This window comes from Hypanus sabinus, chromosome 10 (assembly GCF_030144855.1).
Source record: "Hypanus sabinus isolate sHypSab1 chromosome 10, sHypSab1.hap1, whole genome shotgun sequence".
NCBI lineage: Eukaryota > Metazoa > Chordata > Chondrichthyes > Myliobatiformes > Dasyatidae > Hypanus > Hypanus sabinus.
In genome coordinates this window covers 37299302-37325732 of record NC_082715.1, presented here as the reverse complement: position 1 = coordinate 37325732, position 26431 = coordinate 37299302, and the positions used below count along the sequence as shown (strand labels likewise).

General features: G+C 40.6%; 1 protein-coding gene across 2 annotated transcripts in view; it reads left to right on the top strand.

The window, feature by feature from the left end:
- si:ch211-243j20.2 (uridine-cytidine kinase-like 1) overlaps positions 1-26431 on the top strand; it is a 79574-nt gene that overhangs the window by 30943 nt on the left and 22200 nt on the right. Inside the window, exons 7-8 of one of the 2 annotated variants that reach the window (XM_059981682.1) lie at positions 15764-15825; positions 18956-18975. In XM_059981682.1, the coding sequence (XP_059837665.1) occupies positions 15764-15825; positions 18956-18975 (82 nt within the window). Of the gene's footprint in view, positions 1-15763; positions 15826-17855; positions 17873-18955; positions 18976-26431 lie in introns of both variants that reach the window. The other variant, XM_059981683.1, reaches the window with a different exon arrangement.

The following is a 26431-nucleotide window of genomic DNA, read 5'->3' as shown; positions in this document are numbered from 1 at the left end:
CAAAAGGGATACAGAGCTGGAGAAGGGAAGGATCATGGGAGGGGAGGCCTAGGGAGAAAGAAAGGGGGAGGGGAGCACCAGAGGGAGATGGAGAACAGACAAGCAGTGATTATGAGAGGGACAGAGAGAGAGGGAAAAAAGGGGGAAATAAACCAATAAATAAGGGATGGGGTAAGAAGGGGAGGAGGGTCATTAACGGAAGTTAGAGAAATCAGTGTTCATGCCATCAGGTTGGAAGCTACCTAGAAGGTATATAAGGTGTTGTTCCTCTAACCTGAGTGTGGCTTCATCTTGACAGTAGAGGAGGCCATGGATAGGCATATCAGATTGGGAATGGGACATGGAATTAAAATGTGTGGCCTCTGGGAGATCTTGCTTTCTCTGGCAGACACAGCATAGGTGTTCAGCGGAACGGTCTATGGTCTAGAAGACCAGTACCCCAGCAGGAAATCCAGACTCCCTGTCGAGGTTTTCCAGAGCATCCACTCAGTGGACCTCGCCCTCAGACACTCCGGTAAATTTGGGAGTCCCCATCACTCTTGCTATTTCCCCGAGCCGGACCACCAGTTGTTTCGTTTGGGTGAACCACACAGTCCCTCATTTAAATCCAGTATCCGACCCAATGCAGCCATGCACTTCCTCAAAAGCAGCACAAAACACCGGGTGCATGGACGATGTCCCCAGAAAGCTCTGACCAGCCTTCTCCTTGCAGGTCCCCATGAGTCTCCTCACAAGAGGGGTGATGGCTCCCACCTTCACCTGAAGGGCCAGGAGTCTCTTCCTCAATCAATGGGGAGTTCGCAAAAGGCAGCGTATACCACACATCCAGGTCCTCATTCTCTGAATCAGTATCTCTCTCAGGGGTGGATTCCAGCCTAATCTCGCCTGTTGGGGGCCCTGTAGTCGCCCTACGTTTCCGTAGAGTACTCTTACTAGGTGGAGGCTCCAAGTCATGCTCTGGGTCTACTTGTACCTCTTGATCCTGGGGCAACAGGTGGTTCGAATGGAGAATCTTGACAGGCCCATTCCCATCCTCTGGTAGGCTTGGCATCTGACTCGCCACCACATAGGGCGTAGCTGCCCAGCGGTCAGCCAACTTATGCTTTCCAGGTAGCCCCAAGTTCCTTATGAGGACTCTGTCTCCAGGCTGGAGTTGGGAGAACCTCACCTTTTGATCATTCCTCCTCTCATTCCTTGATTCTGCTTGGCAGCTGCAACCCCAGCTAATTCATAAGCCATTTTCAGCTACTTTCTCATGTCAGACACATTCTTCAGATAAGTCTTCAGTGGTAAGTCACCCTCGTCAGTCTCAAAGCAAAGGTCAATGGGCAACCTCGCCTTGCGCCCAGACATCAGACAGTATGGTAAGTACCCAGTAGCTTCATTTAGTGTATAGTTGTAACTGTGAACCAGATGCCCAATATGTTGAATCCACTTGCTGTTCTTGCTGATCTCCAGGGTCCCAAGCATGTCTAGCAAGGTCTGATTAAACCTCTCTGGCTGGGAATCATTCTGCGGGTGACAGGGCATGGTCCTCGACTTCTTGACTCAAAGCATGCCCAATAACTCCTGGATGAGTCTGCTCTCGAAATCCCATCCCTAATCACTATGTATTTGCCTGGGGAGGCCATAATAAACAAAATACTTTTGCCACCATAGGCGCCCTCTTGTCCTTAGTAGAAAGAGCCTGAGCATATCTGCTGTAGTGGTCCGTGATGACTAAGACATGCGCCGTGATGCTGGCATCACGTTCTATTGCCAGGAAATCCATACACACCAGGTCCAGAGGCCCTGCACTCTGCAAGTGGGACAAGGAAGCTGCCTGTGTAGGCAGTGTCTTCCACTGTATGCATCGAATGCATGACTTGCAGTATTCTTCGATCTCTGGCTTCATTCGGGGCCAGTAGAATTGGTCTCTGAGCAATCCATAGGTCTTTTCAACCCCCAAGTGCCCAGAATCATCATGAAGTGACTTCAGAGTAATCCTCCGATACTTCTTGGGCAGAAAGCTGGCAACGCTGGGGTCAGTCTGGGGGTGACATGACCCAGTATAAGATCTGGTTCTTCAATTCCAGCCGAGGCTGTTCTCGCAGTAATGGAGGCACAATGCATGTTTTGTCTTCTCCGCCTGGGCCCTGTCTCCCTTTTCGACCACTGCCCAAATGATATCAATGCCCAGATCATTTTGCTGAGCAGCTGCCACTTCCCCAGAACTCAAATCTGGCAGCTGATTGGTCTTCAGAACAGTCAGGTTGCAATAAACGTGGGGGACGGCATCATCAGAAGCCCCCAATTGGTCCACCACTCGATCCTGCCCCTCCTTTTTCACCGCCTTCACGGTGATGGCAAACTGAACATGGCCTTCACCCCAGGGGCAGGATTGCTTTCCCACTCCTCGTCCATGTCCAGTCCCTCATGCTAACATAGCTAACAGACATCTTGCAGAACTGCATTTGTCCTGGGAAAGTTTTAACCCTTCAGCTTTCAGGTGGCCCAGCACCTTCAGCAGCCTGGCTTCATGTTCTTCCAAGGTGGATCCAAATACTATGAGGTCACCCAGAAATACCAATACCTCAAGTAAGTTCATATCCCCCACTGTCTTCTCCATGGCTCGCTAGAAAGTTGCAGGAGCCCTTGGGAATCCTTTCGAACTGGAAGAGACCCAGGGGACATATAAAGGACATCTTCTCTTTGTCAGGCTCACTCATGGGGATCTGGTAATATCTACTTCTCAAATCCAGTACACTGAACCCACTGCGCACCACTCAGACAGGCCAGCGCATCTTCGATCCTCAGGACCATGTACTGGTCAGAGACGGTGTGCCTTTTTGGAGTCCTATGGTCCACACACATCCGTACCTTCCCATTCTTCTTCCGGGCCACTTCTATTGGGGACACATAGGGACTTCGGGACTCAGTGATGATCCCAGCTTCCTTCAACTCCTGCGACCTCTCTCTAAATGGGGTGTCCTCGGTCACCCAGATAGCATGACGAGTGATCTTGGAACAACCCACATCAAATTTGTCAGTGGAAAAGACTCCTTCCAGCTTCAACATTTTCTCTACCAACCTCCTTTTCCACACCACAGGCACTGGTGAGTCCCTGAAGTTGAATGACTCCGCTGTCAACTTCCACCACCCCCTTTGCAATAATTTCTCCCCGGCTTGTCTCACAGGGACACTGCTCATTACCGTTACCAGGAACAGATGAGCCGAGGTATCCCCCACTTGAAGGTGACCTCCCTCTTCGTAGTGTTCCTGACAATCACTGCCATCCTGCTCGCCTGTACAACTCTGGACTTCTGCAGCTTCGGCCTCACCAGTACCCCAGCAGGAAATCCAGACTCCCTGTCGAGGTTTTCCAGAGCATCCACTCAGTGGACCTCACCCTCAGACACTCCGGGAAATTTGGGAGTCCCCATCACTCTTGCTACTTCCCCGAGCCGGACCACCAGTTGTTTTGTTTGGGTGAACCACGCAGTACCTCGTTTAAATCCAGTATCCGACCCAATGCAGCCATGCACTTCCTCAAAAGCAGCACAAAACACCGGGTGCATGGACGATGTCCCCAGAAAGCTCTGACCAGCCTTCTCCTTGCAGGTCCCCATGAGTCTCCTCACAAGAAGAGTGATGGCTCCCACCAGAACTGAAACGTCGCCCGTCTCAACCGGGTCCTGACAAACCAGCACGAAGATATTGTGGACCTCAGACACTCCCACATCAGCCTCTAAGAACTCCAGCTTCACTGACAAAAAACCATTGTATAGATAATCTCCGGCACTGAGACCCCAGATCTCCAGTGCCCTGAATGGTGGCAATGGTAGATGCTTCAGATACCAGTTGTAAAACAAATGGTACAACGTGACCTGCAACCCGGTGTCAAGTATGGCTTTAGCATAAATACCCTCTATTCGTAGCCACACACTGGAGCATGGTCCCACTAATCCTTCAGGAATAGGGTCTTTCACTTTCAAGGGTTCCTTGGTACATTGCTGGGAATGTGTTCCCCCAGAGACACCAGGCCATTCCCTCACTGGGTCTCCTCTAAGTTTCCCGACACCTCTCCCTGCTTAGGCATTGGGGCTCACTCTCCAAGGGGCTTCCCACCACTCACTGTGCTGAAGTGGCCCTCTTCACCACAGTAATAGCAGACAATACTATCCATCCCCTCCTTCTCACAGAACCCCAGCCACCCGCAGCCCTCTGCATAGTCCTACCCCTTGGGGGACCCCCTCTCTACCGCTCCTATCATATGGGGGGGGTCCACCCCACCCCGTTAACACCCTGGACATCTCAGTTCTCAGCTCTGCCACAGTCTCCTTTGCCATTTCCCGGGTTGGGCTGCCTGCGGTCACTTCACCACAAGGGGCGTAGTAGCTGTACCCTGCTGACAGAGCCCTCCCACACCTCCGACGCATTCTCCTCCTTCTGTACTCTCTAATCAGCTCAACAAAGGGGGGGGGGGGGGACTTACGGGACTGTCGGAGACTCCAAGCAATCATGTCCTGTGACTGGGCGCCCTATCTGGTCCTTTTTTTTTGATGCATTTTCTACAACACTACAAATTTTTTAAAAAACCCAGAACAAAGTAGAAAATTAGTACAGTGCAAGATAAACATACAATAGTAATATAATACAAAATAAGATAATTGAGGAAGCGCCCAAATTGAAGTCATGTAAAGTTAGTATCCTCCCCAAGCCCCACAACAAAAAAAAACTCCAGACCAACCAAGACAAAATGTAGAAAATATAAATCAGAACATTCAAACCCCCAAAACTGTAAATACTCTTGAAAACAGAAGATAATAATGCCTACTACCAAAAAAAAGAGCCGAAAGCAAGGGACTGAAAAAAATACTTAATTGAGGAAAATTATGAAAATACTCAATAAAAGATCCCCAGACCTTATGAAACTTTATATCCAAATTAAGAATTGAATAATGGATTTTTTCAAGGTCTAAACAGGACAAGATATCGTTAAGCTATTGAGCATGCGTGGGCGGGGCAACATCTCTCCATCTAAGGAGGATTAGACGTCTCGCCAGGAGAGAAGCAAAAGATAATATTCGACATTTAGTCGAACTCAAGCATATATCTGTCTCACCCAAGAAACCAAACAGAGCAATTAAAGGGTTAGGTTCTAAGTGGTGATTCAGAATACAGGATAAAGTTATAAAAACATCTTTCCAAAATTTCTCTAGACTAGGACAGGTCCAGTACATATGAATAAGAGAAGCCTCGCCACTTTTGCATTTATCACAAAGAGGACTAATATTAGGGTAAAATCTAGATAATTTAGATTTGGACATATGGGCTCTGTGAACAATCTTAAACTGTAAAAGGCAATGGCGAGCACAAAGAGAGGTTGAATTAACTGATTTGAGAATCAAGTCCCAAATCTCGTCAGATAAAGAGATATTTAAGTCATGCTCCCAAGCCATTCTAATTTTATCCACAGGGGCACACCGTAAGGATACTAATTTATCACGGATAAATGATGTTATGCCTTTACCCAATGGATTAATAGAAAGAAATAAATCCATAGCATTTTTCTTGGGCATTTCAGGGAAGTTAGGAATTAAGGGATTGATAAAATGTCTGATTTGGAGATATCTAAAGAAATGGGCATTAGGCAGATTGAACTTAGCAGAGAGCTGTTAAAAGGATGCAAAGCGATTATCGATAAAAAGATCTTCAAAATGTCTAATGCCCTTCCTATACCAATCATAGAATGTTATGTAAGATAGGACTAGAAAGGGAAAAACCATAAAAACCGTAAAATTTCCTAAACTGGGCCCATATTCGCAAAGTATGTCTAACAAGAGGATTAACAATTAGTCTAGACAAACTACTAGGGAGTACAGAACCAAGAAGTGCAGAAATAGATGGATCTTTAGTGGAATTCAGCTCCATTGCTACCCAATTAGGGCACTCAGATTGGCTATGGAAAAAAGACCAAAAGATAGTGCAACGAATGTTAGCTGCCCAGTAGTATAAACGAAAATTAGGTAAGGCCATGCCACCCTCTTTTTTAGATTTTTGAAGATAAACTTTATTAATTCTAGAACACTTATTCTTCCACAGATAGGACAAAATAATAGAGTCTAAGGAATCAAAAAAGGTTTTAGAAATAAAAATTGGGATAGATTGAAATAAATATAAAAATTTAGGGAGAACGTACATTTTAACAACATTAATATGACCTACCAAGGACATAGATAGAGGTGACCGTTGTGACAGACTCTGTGTTTGTAGTGTATAAAAGATTGGCAAAATTTTCACGAAAAAGATCTTTAAAACTTCCTTGTAACTATAATACCAAGGTAAGTAAATTGATTATGAACTACTTTAAAGAGGAGGTCACGAAATGCTAATACTTGTGCTTCTTTATTAATTGGGAAATTAATGTAAATTAAGTTTATATCCAGAAAACTGGCTAAATGGATGAAGTGAAAACATTGGAGGTAAGGATGTGGATGGATTTGGAAGAAAAAGTAATAGATCATCAGCATAAAGAGAAACTTTATGCTCAACACCCCGCCCTCCAAACCCCAGTCAATTCAAGACAGCTTTGGAATGCTATCGCCAGAGGTTCTACAGCCAAATCAAAAAGGAAGGGACTTAAAGGGCATCCTTGACGGGTGCCACGTTTGAGGTTAAATAACTAGGATTGCTGAGAATTAGTCAAAACAGAGGCGGTAGGACATAGATACAGCAATTTGATCCAAGAGATAAAACTTTGACCAAAGTCAAATTTTTCTAAAACCGCAAAGAGGTAGTTCCACTTTATATGATCAAGTGCTTTCTCCGCATTGAGAGAAATAACGCATTCAGGAATCCCAGTTGAAGATGAATATAAAATGTTAAATAAACGCCGTATGTTAAAAAAGAGAAGACGGTTTTTAATAAAACCAGTTTGATCATCAGAAATAATAGAGGGTATAACAGTTTCTAATCTATGAGCCAAGACTTTGGCCAAGATTTTAACATCAACATTAAGCAAAGAGATCGGCCTGTATGAGGAACACTCTGTTGGATCTTTATCCTTTTTTAATAAAAGAATAATACATGCCTCATTAAATGAGGGTGGCAATTTACCATAGTTAAACGTGTCAGATAGTACTGAGAGTAACTGAGGTGAAAGAAATGAAGAGAATGATTTATAAAATTCTACGGGGAACCCATCAGGTCCAGGAGATTTGCCTGAAGCCAGTGCAGAAATTGCAAAAGATGTTTCTTCTGATGATATAGGCTCATTAAGTTTTGCTTTAAAATCAGATGAAAGCGAAGGAATATTCAGATTATTTAAGAAAAGATCAACAGAAATATTCTCATTCAGAGGAATAAAGCTGAGAGTAAATTTTTTTAAATATGTCATTGATTTCTAAGTGATCCGATGTAATATCCCCGTTGTCCTTCCAGATCTTTGTGGTATGTTGTTTAGTTTTAGAACGCCTCAACTGATTAACTAGAAATTTACCAGATTTGTCACCGTGAATATAAAAGCGACTCTTACTTTCAAGAAGTTGGCGTTCAACAGGTTGAGAAGAAAGAAGGTCAAATTTACTTTGAAGTTCTACACGCTTCTTATATAATTCAGGGTTATTTGAGCAGACAATTGATCTAATTCTTTAATCTGATTAATTAGGTCTAATCGATCTAAATGGGACTTTCTATTAAGATTTGCTGTATATGAGATTATTTGACCCCTCAAATACGCTTTCATGGCATCCCAGACAATCTGGGATGACATTTCAGATGCTGTATTAGTGTTAAAATAAAAAATTATCTGATCCTTAATAAATTTTAGAAAATCATCATCCGATAATAAAGTCGGGTTAAAACACTAATGTTTATTCCTCTAAGGGAGACCAGGAAAATTTAGAGACAAAGTAATTGGAGCATGATCAGAAATCAGTATACTCTGATAATCACAAGAATGGACAAATGAAATAAGTTGATTATCAATTAAAAAATAGTCAATTCTAGTAAAGGTATGGTGAACATGTGTAAAAAAGGAATAATCTCTCTCAGTAGGATGAAGGAAACACCATATATCAGAGATACCATAATTAGAAAGAAAAGAATGAATAGCTAAAGCAGATTTAGTAGGAGATCTAGTAACAGGGGACGATCGATCCAAATTGGGATCTAACCAACAATTAAAGTCGCTACCCAGTATAAGAGAATATGAATTTAAATCTGGTAGTGAGGAGAAAAAATGTTCAAAAAAATTAACATCATCAAAATTGGGAGCATACAGGTTTGCTAGTACAACTTTAGTATTATATAATTTACAAGAAACGATTATAAAACGGCCATTTGTGTCAGATATCTTATTATGGAGTTCAAAAGGAATATTTGAATTAATAAGGATGGAAACCCCCCCCCCCCCCCCCGAGCTTTGGCAGGGAAGAATGAATGATAATGTTGACCCACCCACTTTGACAAAAGCTGAGAATTATCAAAACTGCGAATATGAGTTTCTTGAAGGAAAGCAATGTCAGCTTTGTGTTGTTTAATATGGGAGAAGACCTTCCTTCTTTTAACAGGATGATTCAATCCCTTTACATTCCAGCTCACAAATTTAAGTGTACTAACCATTATCAATTGTTAGTACATAAAAGGTAGTAGGCACATATAAAATCAAACACTGCAATAACAGTCTGGGAGCAAAAATATAAACATAAGTCAGTAAATTCAGGGCAGAAACATGTCCTGAATAACAAGGGAAAACAGAAAAAACAGTAAATAGTGTTGGAACTGGAGAACCCACCCCACCCTCACAACCTAAAACTAGATGGCTACCCAAAAAAGCAGCTAGCTCTACAAAAAAAAATGTTACCCCAAAAATAACTTACAGTTCCGTATCATTGACATAGGCTCCGTATATATAATACAGCAAATAGTAGCTAATTTACGCACTAGAGAGCAAAATTGCAAATAGGAACAACTTAGTCAGAAAAGGTTTAAAACTTAATACAAAAAAAATCCAAAACAGAACTAACCTACCCGCGAGAGACTATGAAAAATTGAAAGAAAAATAATTAAAAAGGGGGGGGAGGGAATTATAAATTTAAAGAGAGTACATATCAGCCGTTTTTAAAAAAAAAAGCAAATCTTATACCATAAATCAACAGGGAGGCCTTCAATAAGAAACTCCAAGCCTCCAAAACAAATTACGATCAATTGTAGTTCTCTATAGTTAAAGTTATTCAGAAGTAGAATAAATCACACAAGTAAAATCTGTAAGTCCGCAGGGAAACATTAAATTTAAATCATCTATTTAAGAAAAACGCACCAAGTCCAGGGAGAGACTAACTAGAGCTTTTAGAATCTCAATAGTTAATGTCTGAGTTATTCAAGTAGAGTCTGAGTTCACAAAAAAGAACTTTAATTCAAGAAGTACTTATCAGCCATTTTAGAAAATCAGACCGGGTCCGAAGAAGCCAAAATGGCTGGAAGATTTCCAACAAACAACTCAGCCTCCTTCACTGATTTAAACCACTTATATTCTCCAGTAGTAAGCGTAATTCGAAGATCGGCTGGGTTACGAAGAGAAGGTTTGAATCCACAATCAAAAAGCACTTTCATTACGCCTTTGAACTCAGCACGCATCTTCAGAACCTGGGGGGCATAATCTTCCACGAAACGAATAGTTGTATTTTGAAAAGCCAGAGTACCTCTACGGCGTGCTTCCATAATTAAACGGTTTTTCACCTGATGAAAGCATAAAATAATTGGCCGTGGTCGAGAACCCAAAATGGCTCGAGGAACATAAATCCTGTGAGCCCTTTCTAGCTCAGGTGGAGTCAGAAGAAATTCTTTCCTGAAAATCTCACAGAGAAAAGAAGAGAACCCTTTTCGGTGGCCTCCGGCAAACCGAGAATTCATAGATTGCAGCGTCTGCTCCGATTTTTGAGATCCGCCATTTTGGAAGTAAGTTTACTGTTTTTCTCTGTTAGGTTGGAGCGGAGAGTTTCTAGATGTTGAACACGGCGTTCTAAATCTTCAGAGGTTAGGTCAGGGGTCAGCAACCTTTACCACTGAAAGAGCCACTTGGACCCGTTTCCCACAGAAAAGAAAACACTGGGAGCCGCAAAACCCGTTTGACATTTAAAATGAAATAACACTGCATACAACGTTTTGTTTTGCCTTTATGCTATGTATAAACAAACTATAATGTGTTGCATTTATGAAATTGATGAACTCCTGCAGAGAAAACGAAATTACATTTCTGCATGCAACAAAAACATTTTGAACTCCGAAAAAAAGACGTTCGGTTGAAGGTTACTTTTAAGTAAAATACTCAACGTCTATTTGAGTCCTTCTTGTATTTATGAAAAACGCCAAACTTAAATTTACCGCCAGCAGCAAACCAAAAATAACGTCAGCCAGCTGTCAACCTGAAAAATAAAAGGACTATTTCACTGAACAATGAAAACATATGAATATACGTAAAATAATAGGCAATTAAAATATTTATCATACCTGGTCAGGTTGACTCACACCTGACAATGCAGTCGTATTCAGTAGGGATGGATCGATGCTTAGGGGAGTGACCGGGAAGGATAATGTGTTTTTTTCCTCTCTGAACTCACAGAAGCGTTTCCCAAACGATGTTTGCATTGCGATGATTGCAGAATGTAAATACTCCGAATTTATCATGTCGTGACCTTGTTTGAACTCTCTCAAATTGGGGAAGTGAGACAATGTGCCTTTCTGTAAATCTCTGGCAAGCACTGTCAACTTGCGCTCGAATGCCAAAACATCCTCCAACATGTGCAGGGCTGTACGTCCTTACCCCTGAAGAGCTGTGTTCAGCGTGTTCAGGTGCGCTGTCATGTCTACCATGAAGTGTAGCTTTTCCAGCCACTCTGGCTGTTCCAGCTCAGGAAAGGTGAGCCCTTTGCTGCCCAGGAAAGTTTTCACTTCTTCCAGACACGCGACAAAGCGTTTCAGCACCTCCCCTCTGGACAGCCAGCGATAAAAACACATTGTAGCGGTGTGCTACACGCAGTCAAAGATAGCTTTATTCGAACTAAACAGCCTTGCTTTTAAGCCTCCCTCAACCCGCCCCCCCCCATGGGCGCGGATGCTGCAAAAGACACGTACTCACAAACCCCCGTAGGCTATCTCCCTTAGCCTGAACGCTGGCTAATTGTGAGCCGGTTCGGATGTGTCAGGAAATGGTTCGCCACAATGTCTTATTTAGATTGTACAAGATCACCATAGTCTTCAAATTTAGAATTACATTTCAAACACTAACAAACTAACATAAAATACATTTTAATTAAATACTGATCAATTATTTCCCAAAGCAACAGGGAGCCGCAACACAGACGTAAAAGAGCCACATGTGGCTCCGGAGCCGCGGGTTGCCGACCCCCGGGTTAGGTTGATGCGAGATAGATGTTCAGCATGGTCATCCACTCTGGCGTTAATCAGATTCAATTTTGACTCCAGCTGACTGATAGAAGCTCTAAATTCAGTTTTGATATCCGTTAGAGTATCTTTTTTGTAGTCATTATGAGATAGACGTATTCGCAGGCAGATAAAAGAAAGCAAATAAAATAACGAATTAAGGTTTAAAAAGGGAAACACATAGTGCAAAAATAGGAAGTATAACGGAGCAAAAGTTTAAAGCGACTAAACAATCGCCATCTTACTGGAAGTCCCCGTCCATTCTTAACTTATCCACCTCAGCGGCCTGAATGACCCCCTGCTTCGCAAACTATTTAGCTGCTTCTCTAGCTGAAAAATTTAAGCAGATAGCTTCTCCCCCTTCTGGCGCATGTTCTGAAACCCCACCATGAGCTCCAGTGGGCTCCCTGTCATACCAAAGGCGGAGGGTTGGCTAGTTTTCACAGCTCTCACCATGTCAGCCGCCAGCCCCTTCAAACTTTCAACCAATCTTTGTCATCTTCCATCATTGGAGCACTGCCACTCATCTAGCAACTCAGAGGTCTGCTCTGCCCAGATTTCACACTCCTCTTCCCCCTCTGGGGTGGGCATTATTCCGGAGAACATTCTTAGCTTCTGGTGGGGACCTCTGCCAGGGAGGTAAGGGTTGATGCCAACTCAGAACTCTCACTCTTCCCTGTGGGACAGGGACTAATTAGACATTGCAATTCCAACCACACTTTCCCCTCACTCCTCAGAAACGATAGAACCCTGAATTTGAAATCTCCGTCCACCCTACATGAAACTCCGCTATGTTCTCCTCCTCCCTGACAGTATGGACAGGCCATGGCCCTGCCTCACCTGGGGCACCAATAGACACTGGCAGTCCACTACCATTATGTCAGTGCTAGTCTGAACTAAAGCAAGGCCTGAACCCGCCATTTTATCAAAATGCTGCGCTACGATCTCAACTTTGCCAATAGCTTTAACTGTACACAAAAATCGAATTGGCAATTCATCCGGGGTATGAATATCCACCCCACTCAACACGCACACATTAGTTACCGGTAACCCCACGGAGGCACACCACCACTCCACCCCAGCAACATCATAAAATCATAGAAATTTACATTACAGGCCCTTCGGCCCACAATGTTGTGCTAACCATGTAACCTCCTCTGGAAACTGCCTAGAATTACCCTACTGCATAGCTCTCTATTTTTCTAAGCTCCATGTATCTATCTGAGACTCTTAAAAGACCCTATTGTATCCACCTCTACCACTGTTGCTGGCAGTGCATTCCATGCACCCACCTTTCTCTGTGTAAAAAAAAAACCTCTGACATCTCTCTTGTACATACTTCTGAACACCTTAAAATTAAGCCCTCTCACGTCAGCCATTTCAACACTGGGAAAAAGCTTCTGATTATCCACACTATCAATGCGTCTTATCATCTCATCATCCATACCAGCACAGATTTAAACCCACAGCCCACTGGTTCAATGCTCGGGGCAATCACACAGCATCCAACCGAATCAATTGAAAATAGCCCCCACAATTGTAACCCTCAGGCTCAGCCAGCACATGTTCATCTAGGGGAAGACAACTTCTGGCCCCGCCAAACTAAGAGATCTCTTTCGTGTGGATACTGTATGATGTGTTGCCCAGTTACAAATCCGCACCACAAAATATCAGACGGTACACCATATGTAATTAAACGATTGAACTTTATAAATCTTAATCTGAGAATAGGGTTAGTAAAGAAAATAAAAAGACAGAGGGCCCATTTTAAGAGAAAAGTCAAATGTGCACGTTGGAGCTCACAAATACGGCCATTCATCAGCCATCGCCCTCCTCCGAGCGTCGCCGACATTTGGACCCTCGCTCCCAGTCCACACTGTCCAGTGGTCTACCAGCTCTCTTCACACACGTCTTCCTTCTGCTCCTCTTGCCGACTAAAGACTGCAAAAATCCCTCTTCCAGACCCACAAGAAACAACACCATCTTTCCAAACCCCGTTATCCCTAGTCATAACCTAAATATTGCTGCTATAGAGAAACCATTACATTATCAGTGAAACATTACAGAGAGGTTATACATTAACAGAGAAACTTTACAGTGCATTTCTTACAATGATAGGAAGAAAAATATATTTTAAGCAATAAACTAGTGATGTTAGTACTGTATACTGAAGAACTTTGCATTGGTTCATGAGCAATTAAGCATTTATTATTATTATATATTTTGTAAATAGGGGTGTGGATGTCATTGGCAAATGAGTGTTTAGTTTCTATCTCAAGGAAGATACAGGTGCTGGAACTCTAAATTTAAAAACATAAAATGCTGGAAATACTTAGATTAGTATATGTCTGTGGGGAGAAAAATAGAGTTGACATTTCAGGTTCAAAGTAAATTTATTATTATGGCACATACCACATATCATCATACCATATACAACTCTGAGATTAATTTTCTTGTGGGCATTCTTAGTAAATACAAAGAAAATAACAAAAAACAAACATAATAGCCGATAAATAAATAAATAGATGGATAAATGGATAAGCAAGCAGTAAATATTGAGAACATGAAATGAAGAGTTCTTGTAAATGAATCAGTAGGTTGAGGGAACAGTTAACTGATGGGACAAGTAAATTTGGGTGAAACTATCCAGGCTCCTTCTCCTAATTTCATCTGACTTGCATTGAAATAAGCACATTTCACTCCATCTTTCTCATCGTGTTTTGTAACCTGCACTTCCTTTCAACTTATGTGACATAGCTCGTGCCTTCCCATCAATCCTTCCAACTTCTTTAAGCTTAAAGTAAACTTTGGCATTCTGTATCTCCAGAATTATGAATGTTTTCTAAAACTGAGGTTGGTAATTTATTAGATATCAGGGGAATTAGATGATGTGAGGATCAGCTGTCAAATTGGATAAGCATAGAATTTGTCTGAAAATGAATTGTAGACTGAAGGATTTTTTTTACAAGTTTATAGAATCAATGTCCACATAGCTTGTACGCAGTGCCCTGACAATATTTTTCTTTTGGTTATATCATACTTATTAAGGTAGACAGTACTTTTTGCTTGTGTGGAGGATAAATTAATTGGGCACTTTGTTTTTAATAGAAACTTCTTTTGAACTAGATTTGCCCCTGAAAGATCAGATTCATGAATATTCATTGTCACCATATTACAATATATTTCAGAATCAGGTTTAATATCACCGGCATATGTCATGACATTTGTTAACCTTGTGGCAACAGTACAATGAAATAGATGATAAAAATACTGAATTACAGTAAATAAATTTGTATATTAAATAATTAAGTTAAAATAAATAGTGCATAAATAAATTTTTAAAAAGGTGCTGAGATAGTGTTTATAGGTTCAGTGTCCATTTAAGAATTGGATGGCAGAGGGGAAGAAGCTGTTCCTGAATCGCTGAGTGTGCGCCTTTAGGTTTCTGTACCTCCTTGATGGTAATAATGAGAAGAGGGCATGTCCTGGGTGGTGGGTGTCCTTGATGATGGATGCCACCTTCCTGGGGCACCACCTCTTATAGATGTTTTAGATACTAAGGAGGCTAGTACCTATGATGAAGCTGATTAATTTTACAACCTTCTGCAACTTACTTCGATTTTGTGCAGTAGCCCACCATGTATCAGGTGCTAATGCAGCCTGACAGTATTTTGCAACTAGGTTGTGTGTTTACCATAAAGACGTGTGAGCAGAATTGGGCCACATGCACAAAATACTGGAGGAACTCAGCAGATCAGGCAGCATCTATGGAAAAAAGTATAGTTGACATTACAGGATGAAACCCTTTGGCAGTGGGTCTCATCCCAAAATGTCGACTGTTCTTTTTCCATAGATCCTGCCTGGCTTGCTGAGTTCCTCCACAATTTTGTATGTGTATCTTGGATCTCCAGCATCTGCTGATTTTCTCTTCTTTGTGAGCAGAATTAGGCTATTCAGCCATCAAATCTGCTCCACCATTCAATCATGAATGATCCTTTTCTCCCTTCTTCAGCCACATTCCATGGCTTTCTCCCCAAAACCTTTGATGTCGAGAACCTGTCAATCTCTGCCTTAAATACACTCAATGACCTGGCCTCCACAGCTGCCTGTAGTAACAAATTCCACAAATTCACTAAAGAATTTGTGGCTAAAGAAATTGCTCTGTATCTTTGTTTTAAATGGACGCCCTCCTATCCTGAGGCTGTGTCTACTGTGTTTCAGTTTCAAAAGGTTACAGTAAGTTTTACAGTCTCAATGCTTCCAACATGTGAGATCAGAGGTCTGATCTATCACTGAGTGTTGTAAAAGTATAACATTTGAATCTCTCTATACTTGTTAGGTGGAGAGAACTTTGTTGCTCTTGATCTGATTGTCCAACATGTTCATAGTCAACTGGAAAAGGTAGGCAAGAGTCAGGATCATTTTATAATGTATTTGTATTAATTTTGTTTACCTTACTCATGTGCATATACTTAATAAAAATGTTGTTTTCTTGCATGTTTTTATTTTGAAAATTGCATCACATTTTTCATTATTATTTGTTTTAAATTATATCGTAGCCATTCATATATTTGCCATGAGTATGTGCTCTTTCGCTATTCCAAGCTTGCCCAGCACGGGGGTTGGGGGTAGCAGGGGAGACACTCAACATTCTTATGCAATACTTGCATTTGACTATCTGATCTGCAATTACAAATAAGATGCATTTCATCTCTCAAAGTTAATGACTGAAATGTTAATTATCCAAAAGATACAGGAATAGATCTTTTGTGCCCCTGAACTGATAGGCTGAAGCATTTGGGCAAATTAAATTTTCAAATAAGGAAAGCTCTGGGAACAATTGAGCAGTAAATTTTGTTACTGAAGTTATTTTGTTCAGATCTTTCACCCAGCATGATTTGATTCCCTTAGAACAGATATTCTCTTAAATATCCATGAGGCAGTAAAGAACATTAAAATCTGCAGAACAGTTTTGAGACTGGGATGCAGCTCATACAGTCTGTCCCTTAAGTTCTGATTGCTGCGGCTTTCCTCTTCCAAACCTAAAGATACTCTGGAGTTTCTCTCTTCCTCTGCGCTTCTCATTATGTGTTTTGAAAGTTGCTTCCCAACCCCTCCACTCAAATCCTGTGCTAAAATAACTTAGTCTTATTTGGCTCAACGATATGATCAGTTAACTTGTCTCTACTCGTGCCCCCACAAGTTGACAGCAACCTCTTGTCTGTGTGTCATCCCATGGAGCCATCACCTGCTAGCTTGCTTTCCAAATGTGGAACAGTACTCTTGCTTTACTCTGTTAATGTTCCTTAATCCAGTGTAACTTGTGTTGCTGAGCCTGAATGTGTTCTACAATATTAATATTGTTCTCACAATTCCATACTGTGGCTCCTTCATCAGTCTGCCTCAACTGTAGAGGTCTTTGGCTGGGTTTCAGCTTTCCATCATTTCAATTTCCAAAAATGTTTATTCACACCTATAGGAGGGCCCTGTTCTGAGTTTGCTTCATTCCACAGCTGCTGTTGAAACTGAACTGCAGTTTTTGCTAGTCACTTTATTGATGACCTCATTTCTGTATCTCAATGTGTGGAATTAAAATTTGTTATTTGGTCCCTTGGGCTTTGTATAGAGATCTTTTTTGATACATTTTCCTAGGCGCAATTGTAAAATAATGAACTAGCCCAGCTGTTGTGAAACTACACATGAAGAGCGCTGCTTATAGTGTCATGAATCAAAGTTTTTTTTCTCCAATAATTTTTAAAATCCCAGGTGCGATATATTATCTTTCATTTTGTAGAGGATGGTTTTTTTTGAGAATCCTGTCATCAGAGATAATCTTGCTATTTTTGAAGGCACATTTACACCAGATTCTTTTGCCAATTATCACTATTTAAATGAGATTGTTAATTTTTTTTTAACTTTCAGAACCACACGTCACTCAGCTTTACTTTCCTTTAATCCTGATTTTTTTTTTGGTTTCTTATGACAATAATCAGCATGCCTTTGGGGATGCTTATTTGAAATGTTTGATCTATGCTATATGCATTTTTATCAAGCATGTTTTCACCATTATTAGCAAAAGTGTAAATATTAACACTAATAAAATAGAATGGGGGGGAATTAAATAATGTTAGGATACATTATTGTTTGTCTTCCAGGAGAAGGCTTTTATTTGAGACACATATTCAGGATCCATTCAAACATAGAATAATTTGGGGGCAAAAGGCCTTTTACCATCATAAAACATTAAAGTGTTGATGGGCTTTTATTCATGGCAAAATGTGAGGGAATGCTTTTTTTTGTACTTGAACAGTTGCAGCTTGATATTGAATGATCCCACTAATGAGAATGACTTTCATTTTTATTTCTTTCCTCCCATATGTGGTAATGAAATACTTGATAAATCCTGAACGAATTTACTGTAATCACCACAGCGTGAAATCACTGTAAGGTATGACACAAAGAGTGATGTATTTTGCCTGCAAAAAGGAAAAGGGAACATGATGAAGCTATGACACCACTGATGGCCTTTCAAAAAGATCAAAATTTAATCTGCCTCAAGGGTCTCTGTGCCTCAGTCTGTCTGTGTTTCACATATCTCCTGGTTCCTTTTTAATAACATGTTACCATGTTTAAATATATAGAGCCAGATACAGATGCTGGTTATTCCAATGGTATGTTTTTTTAATGACAAATTTCAGCTCAAGTTTAATCAATTGGCTATATGATCTTATAGCCATACTCTGCCTAATTGACTAAAAATTGTATTAAATCTACTCTTTTGAATAAAATTGGTACTGTTTTCAAATAATTGTTTAATTGAATACTTAATGAATAAATTGAATGTTTCAAGCTAAGATTTTACACAGTATTTAAACCTTGTATTCACCGAACGAAATAGAATGGAATTATACTATTGACTAGTACAAAAATACTACTGTAATCTTCAAACATCAAATACTATTTAATTTGGATTCAAAGACAATCCACATAATTAATACAATCTGTATGTGTTACGACAAATACCATCATAATAACTACAATTTGGGCAAGTCCAAAAATCATTTAGGGAAATGTTGTATTGCTTTTAAAAAGAAAACTATTGTGAGGGAGATGTTTTTAGAACTCCCAACTGTATAAAAAAACATTATTAATTTATAACTGGCTCTGTATAGTAGTTTCCAACCATTGAGTTTGAGTGAAACTAAATGTATATGATACATTTTGCATCAGGATTCAGCTCTTGAAGGATTTTGTGATTTCCTCTAATCTGATTAAATTAATGGGTGAGGGAAGAGATGTAAAATGACTAAATTTGTAAAGAAATCTCAAAATTAGATGAGCTTTTGTCAAGAAATTGTGTTCTTACTCCTTCCAGCAAAACAGCTTCATTAATGAATTTTGGACTGCACCCTAATGCTTTCTCAGTACATATCTGCTTTCCTTTGTGCTTGTGCCTAATATAGATGTCTTCTCTTTCTGTCTATGACTGTTTCTTCAATTGTCTCGCATTGAATAATTCTGAACTGAACAGAGGAAACTTCGCTGGGATATGTGAGGACAACTTGTGTATTTTGAGCTTGGATTTCAACTTTTAACATGATATTGCAGTTAACTTTATTTTTCTTGTCTTTTTATATATTCACTTGTCCTCATGTTGGCCTTTGTTTACTTGACTCTTTAATTTCAAAAGTTCAGTGTACATATTTTATGCATACTAAATTTGGATTTTTTATATTGATTTTGTTTTTAAAATGTACATAGAGATTGGTATTTTTTTACTTTAAAAAATGCAGTATCAATTTATTATTTTGTCTTCTAAAAATGGCATAGTAACATAGTCATAGTAACATACATTATGGGAACAGTCCATTTGGTCCACCACATCCATTACGACCAGTGGGCACCCATATTGTTTTATGCCTAAGCAATTCAAGTGGTCTTCTAGAAACGTAAATGTTGTCAGTGACCATGCTTCAACCATTCACTTAGACAACATTTTGCAGGTACTCGTCTCCCTCGAGGTGAAAAAGAACCCCCTCGTATTCTCTCTGAATCACTTCCCCTTTCCTCAATCTATCTGTCCATGTACGCTATGGGGAAAAGTTTTCTATCTATGCTCAATAAATTTACATACCTAAGTTGTGTCCTCTCTTAAGAAAAAAAAACCTTCCAGGGAGAACATACCTGCAAAACTCTTTGTAACTGAAACAATCCATCCTGACTGAAACATCCTAATGAATTTCCTCTGCACTCTTTTCAGCATTATCACTTCTTTCCTATATTGTGACACCCAGAACCACACACACTTCAGATCTAACCAAAGTTTTATAAAGTTAGACCACAACATATCTACTTTTGTATTCGATGGTCAATTACTGAAGGCCACCATCTGCCACCTTCAATGATCTCTGAAATTGTAGTTCCAGGTCCCTAATCAATGCTCCCTGAAGATCCTACCATTCGTGGTGTATGTCGTAGCTTCAGTCATACTCCCAAAATGCATTACCTCACATCACCTCACATTTATCAGGATTATTCACTATCTGCCATTTGTCAGCCCATTTCACAAACATGTTGATTATCATTCTGTAGCTTAAGGCTCCTCTGCACATTCATCATGTCATTTGGAACTTGCTGATCATGCCTCCTACTTTCACATCCAAGTCATTCATGTATATTACAAACATCAAGGGGCTCAGCATTGATCCTTGTAGGCATCCATTTGCAAAACAACCCCTCACCACCACCACCACCACCACCCCTGTCTCTAATTTCCAAACCAGGTTTGGATCCTCTTTGCCAAAGGTTTTACTGAAATCCATATAAACTACATCTACTGCTCTGCCTTCATGAATAAAATTCAGTCAGATTTGTCAGGATCTTAAAGCTATCTTGGCTATTTCTGACTAGACTCTTGTCATCGCAAATGATCATTCCCTCAGTATTTTCCCCATTAATTTTCCTGCTACTAATACTGGGTTCATTGGTTTATAATTACCAAGCTATTCCCTACTGTCTTACTTGTGAAGGGAGACCACATGAGTTATTCTGCAGTCAGCAGGTGCCTTACTTGTCATCAACAAGGATGTCAAAATTTTTAAATCATAGAGATTGGGATCTACAAGTGATTAAATTTGCAGCTATAATAACATTTTAAAATGCTTTTTTTCCTTTAAAATCCTTATTTTAAAGATTTATGTAAAACGATTACAAAATTACTCTGACTATAAAATGCAGAGGATAAACTAGTTTTGGAATTGGCTAGTTTGCTAAGCAAACAATTATGGCGTATTGTGCTATTAAAACATCAATAAGAACTTGTATTTTGTAATATCTACAATTTTCAGAATATTTTACAACAGCACGTAATTCATAAAACTTTGAAGTTTGTGGCAGTTCTGATGATTACTTTTGATTCTGTTGGAGAAAGCTACAGTGTAGATGACAATGGTCTACTGCATCAATGACTGCTGTATATTTGTACCTCAGCAAAACTCCCAAACCTATTTGTTTCATGCATTTGGCACAGGATTGCCCAAGAAAGACTTGGAACAGGGACAAAAGATTACAGCTACAGAGTTTGCTGAAAGTAGCACCAGAGGTAGACAGGGTTGTGAAGAAGGTATTTGATATGCCGGTTTTCATCAGTCCAAAACTTTGAATATAGGAATTGGGACATGGTGTCACAGTTGTACAAGACTTTACTGAGGTTACACTTGGAGTACTGTGTACAGCTTTGGTCACTCTGTTATAGGAAAGGCATCATTTATTTTGAATTGTATTGCTCTGCTTTACACCTGTATACTGGAAAAGTCATTAAATACTCTTGAATCTTGAAAGAGTAGATTAATGAGGATGCTGCCAGCATTCAAGGGCCTATGTTATAGGGAGAGGTTGGTCAGGTTAAGACTTCATTGTTTGCAAATAAGGTGACCTTAGATAAAATCATGAGGGGGATAGGTAAAGATCAAGCACATGGTGATGTGTTGCCAAAGAAAGTGGTTGAGCTGGTATAGAGACAGCATTTAAAAACATTAGGATAAGCACATAGGAGTGACACACAGAAAAATGCTGGAGGAACCCAATGAGTCAGGTAGCATCTATGAAACAGTCAGTGTTTCAGGCAGAGATCCTTCAGGACTGGAATGGACGGGGGAAGAAGTCACACTAAGAAGGTGGGGACAGGGGAAGGAGTACAGGCTAGAAGGTGATAGATGAAACCAGTGTGGGTAGGAAAGGTAAATGGCTGGAGAAGAAGGAATCTGATAGGAAAGGAGACTGGGCCTTGGAAGAAAGGGAGAAGAGATAAGAGGCCAGAGTGGAAATAGAAAAAGGGAGAAAGAAAAAAATTACTGAAAGGAGAAATCAATGTTCATATCATCAGGTTGGAGGCTACCTTAACAGAATATACGGTGTTGCTCCTCCACCCTGAGAGAGGCTTCATCATGGCAAAAGAAGAAGCCTTGGAACGAGATGTTGAAATGGGGTTAGGAAATAAAATATTTGCTTATGAGGAAATAGTGCTTTTGGCAGATGGAGTGGAAGTGCTTGATAAAGTGACCCCCCCCCCTCCCCCAATTTATATCGGGTCTCAGTAGTGTGGAGGAGGCTATTATCAGGAGCACCAGATAGAGTAGATGGCCCTAACAGATTAGCAGATGAAGTGTTGCCTCTCCTGGAAGGACTCAGTGGAAGAAAGGGAAAAAATGAATGGACAGGTGTAGCATTTCTGTCACTTACAGGGATATTTGCTGGAAGGGAAAATAGTGGAGAGGGGTGAATGGACTGGGGGATCATGGAGGGAGTGATCAGTGGAGTGGGGGGTGGGTAACGATGGGTTTAGTGGTACAATCCTGTTGAAGGTGCCAGAAGTTGTGGAGAATTATGTGATGCATGTAGAAGCTTATGGGGTGGTACAAGAGGAACTCTATCCTTGTTAAGGTGGTGGAAAGATAGGGTGAGGACAGATGTCTGGGAAATGGGCGAGGTGCTGGAGAAGGCAGCATCAATGGTGGAGGAAAAGATACCCTGCTCTTTGAAGAAGGAGGACATCACTGATATCCTGGAAAGGAAAACCTCATCCTGGGAACACATGGTGGAGGCGAAGGAACACTATGGTAGCGTAGCAGGTAGCGTGACACTATTATGGCTCGGGGCATTCCAGAGTTCAGAGTTCAATTCCAACACTACTCTGTAAGGAGTCTCTGTCCATCCTCCCCGTGAATTGGTCATTGTAAATTGTCCCATGATTAGGTTAGGGTTAATTGGGGGTTGTGCAGTTGCTGTGGCAACAGGCTCGAAGGGTCGGAAGGGCCTACTCTGCGCTGTATTGCTAAATATATAAATGATAAACTGAGTAAAGGGTTAGCATTTCCACAGGAGACAGGGTGGGAAGAGATATAGTCAAGTTACCGCAGCTGTGGAAATTGGTAGGTATATAAAAGATGTCAGCAGACATTATGTCTCCAGAGAGGGAGACAGAGGAAATAATAACGAGGAGAGAGGTGTCAGAAGTGAATTTAAGGGCAGGGTGGAAGTTGGAGGCAAAGTTGATGAAATTGACAAGTTCAGCATGAGTGCATGAAGCAGCACCAATGCATTTGTGAATGTAGCACAGGAAGAGTTGGAGAGCATTACTAGGAGAAGACTTAGAATAGGGACTGTTCCACATGACCAACCAATGCAGGCATAGCTGGGGCCCATGCGAGAACTCGTGGCTACCCCTTGGAGTTTGGAGAAAGTAGGAGGAGCCAAAGGAGAAATTGTTGAAGTGAGCACCAGTTCTCAGACCAGTGCCAGACGGAGGAGGGTGGTGGTGGAGGGGAGCTGGTTGGGTCTGTTGTAGAGAAAGAAGCGAAGAGCTTTAAGGCCTTCTTTTTAGGGACTGGAGATCCATGGTGAAAATGAGGCAGTCAGAGCTAGGGAATTGAATAGATAGAAGTGATTTTGAGGAATATGAGCCAAGTGCAGCCAAATTGAACTAAATGGATGGGCACTTTGCGCGGCATGGACAAATTGGGTCAAAAGTCCTGTTTCCATGCTGTATTACCCTATGACGATGACAGTCACAAAGGTTTGCTGCTCCAATTTCGGTGGTATTAAGAGCTCTTCTCCTATCAAGCATAGTCAATCCAAATGGTTACTCAAACCACCAAAGCTTTGTTGTTAAAGAATATGTTCCAGTGTTTGGCCCATTATGGTCATATGCCATCTTGTTTTTCTTCTTCCATGTGTAATTTTTTTTTGCTGCATGCTTTTAACTCAAACTGTTCTCTTCATCCCTTCTCTCCCACCCATCCTGTCTCCTTGAATATCCAAGCAATTAAGAATACTTTTTTAAGTTATTTCTATGAGAAAAATCTGACTAGTTAATACATATTAAAGGAAATATTGTTTTGTACAAGTATATATGTGCAGGCTGTCCCTGTGTAATGATCCATAATTGATTTTGTCCATAAGTCAGAAAATTCACTGGATACGGTAACCATAGCTCCACAGTATTATAGTGAATAGCATCAGAAGCAAATAATACTGATAGGAAAGAACAATTACTGGATAGTATAGAGAGAGGGGGGAGACTTGTTCTGTTTGTAGTAAAAAAAAACGCATGAAAATGCATCAGATTTCTGAATTTGATAATATCATGAGTTTGTCCATATACAGGCATCCGTTAGTCAGCGTTCATCACCCAGAATCTACATGCAAGAGGGCTGCGTGACAAATTGCAATTGGGTAGCACCTTAAGTTTCAAATATCTAAGAAGGGGAAAACAGCAAAAAGTACTAGGGATGACCAAGGACTTGATCGTAGTCATAGACATTCTGCCATTTGTTTATTTATGGGACATGGACTTTGGTGGTGATCATTCAAAGAGTTAGAGTCTGTCCTTAATAGTTCCTGAACTGGGGTTATTTTTGAGTTTTATTCATAGGTTAGGTCACATAGAAATAGCAGAGTTCCTTCTGAAGAAGATAAGAGAATCAGATGACTAGTTAGAGCAGTCTGGTAGATCCATGGTTACCATTACTGATTCTGGCTTTTTTATTTTAGATTTATTAAATTACTTGAATAGAAATTCCTCAGTTGCCTTGGTGGGATTTGAACTCCATGATAGAATTCAGGCCTCTGGTGCTATTGGAGTAACCTAATGACTAGCCAACATTAAAGATGAAGGTGAATGTAGGTGTTGTTTAGTGAGGCACATCTGCCAATGTTGCTTAAGCATTGGCAGAAAAGACACAGGAAGTGCATGAGGCAGGGTAAAGGAATCTGGAAATTATAGAAAATGTGTTTGTAGGACTAAAGAAAATGAGAGATTGAGATGGTTTAGGCAATGCTTGCAAATCAAAAAGAACATCAGAATTTTAACTTTAGGAGATCACCCATATTCTTCTGAATTCTGGTGAATACAAGCCCAGAGACATCAAACGCTCTTCATATAACAAGCCATTCAATCCTGGAATCATTTTTGTGAATCTCCTTTGAGCCCTCTCCAGTTTCTGCACATTGCTTCTCAGATAACTGTTCGCGTTCCTCCACAGGGAAGACTGATGCAAAATACTTATTCAGTCCATCCACCATTTCCTTGTCCCCCTATCACAATAGCGTGTCTCTTCTCCCCCTTTCCCTTCTGAGTCATAGAGGCAGACTCAGTGCCAAAGACCTGACTTTCCTCTATTTGGACAAGCCCTCCCAACCCAAAGTGATATACCTGTTGTTGAGGGGGTTGGCCACAGGGGTCCTCTACACTGACTCCTTAATCCCTTTCCCCTTCCTGACTGTCATCCAGTTTCCTGTGTCCTGCACCTTGGATGTAACTACCTCCCTATATGGCCTATCTGTCACCCCCTCAGCCTCCCAAATGATCTGGAGTTCATCCAGTTCCAACTCCAACAACAATGTGGATTGTTAGAAGCTGCAACTAGATGCACTTCTCACCGTTGTAATTGTCAGGGACACTGGACATCTTCCTGCCTCCCCACATCCTACAAGAGGAGCATTAAGAGGGAGAAGAGGGTGGATGTGGAATGTGATGTATTTTGTCAGTCAACTTTAGATTGTGATATTTGACACTATTTGCCCTGGATCCTATAGGCCATAATTTTTTAAACCAGTTTCCCACGTGGTACCTTGCCAAAGGCTTTACTGAATTCTGTGTAAAACACATCTACTGCACTGCCTTCATGAATAGAATTTGTTACCTCTTGAAGAAAATTTCAGTCAGATTTGTCAGATTGGATCTGCCCTTGACAAAGCTATCTTGGCTCTCTGACAAGACGCTAATTCCAATCAATCGTTAATCTTGCCCCTTGGTATATTCTCCAATAACTTCCCTACTGCTAATATTGGACACATTGATTTATAAAGCTATTCCATGCTGTGCTGTTTTGCACAGAGGTCACATTTGTTGCCCTGTAGTCAACAGGAGACTATTTTGTCATGTGCAAGGATTTCAAAAAAAGTTAAAACATTAAGATTAGGACATACAAGTGATTAGACACTGAGGAAAGCAGCCTGTGGTGAAACCTGTAGTAATTTCTTTGGAGTTTGAATTTGGCCAAGCCTAATTTATTGGAAATAAAATACACAAAGTTACTCAGATCTAAAATCATTAATGCTTTACTTCATAATAATCGATTTTGCTTGATAATTCCCACATTCATAAGAAAACCTTTACAATATTTAAATCACTGTAAATATCTTAGGAATGTACAATAGAAAATAAATTATTTTCATTTAAAAGACGACTGAAATTAATGGATTGCCAGTAGGTCCAAGTGTATAGTGCAGAATTTCATGTTATATGTTACCATTCTGTACCCAAAAGGCATTACAAGTCCCTGCAAAAATGTTTTTTTTTACCACACAGACTGCTACCCTGTATTTTCTTTGTTGAAGTGTCTACAATGTGTGTAGTAGTGGTCTGCTCAAGTATAATATTAAAATCTGATCTGGCCAATATGAGAATAAGAACCTGTATATGTGTTGCTCAGATCTGACCATTGTC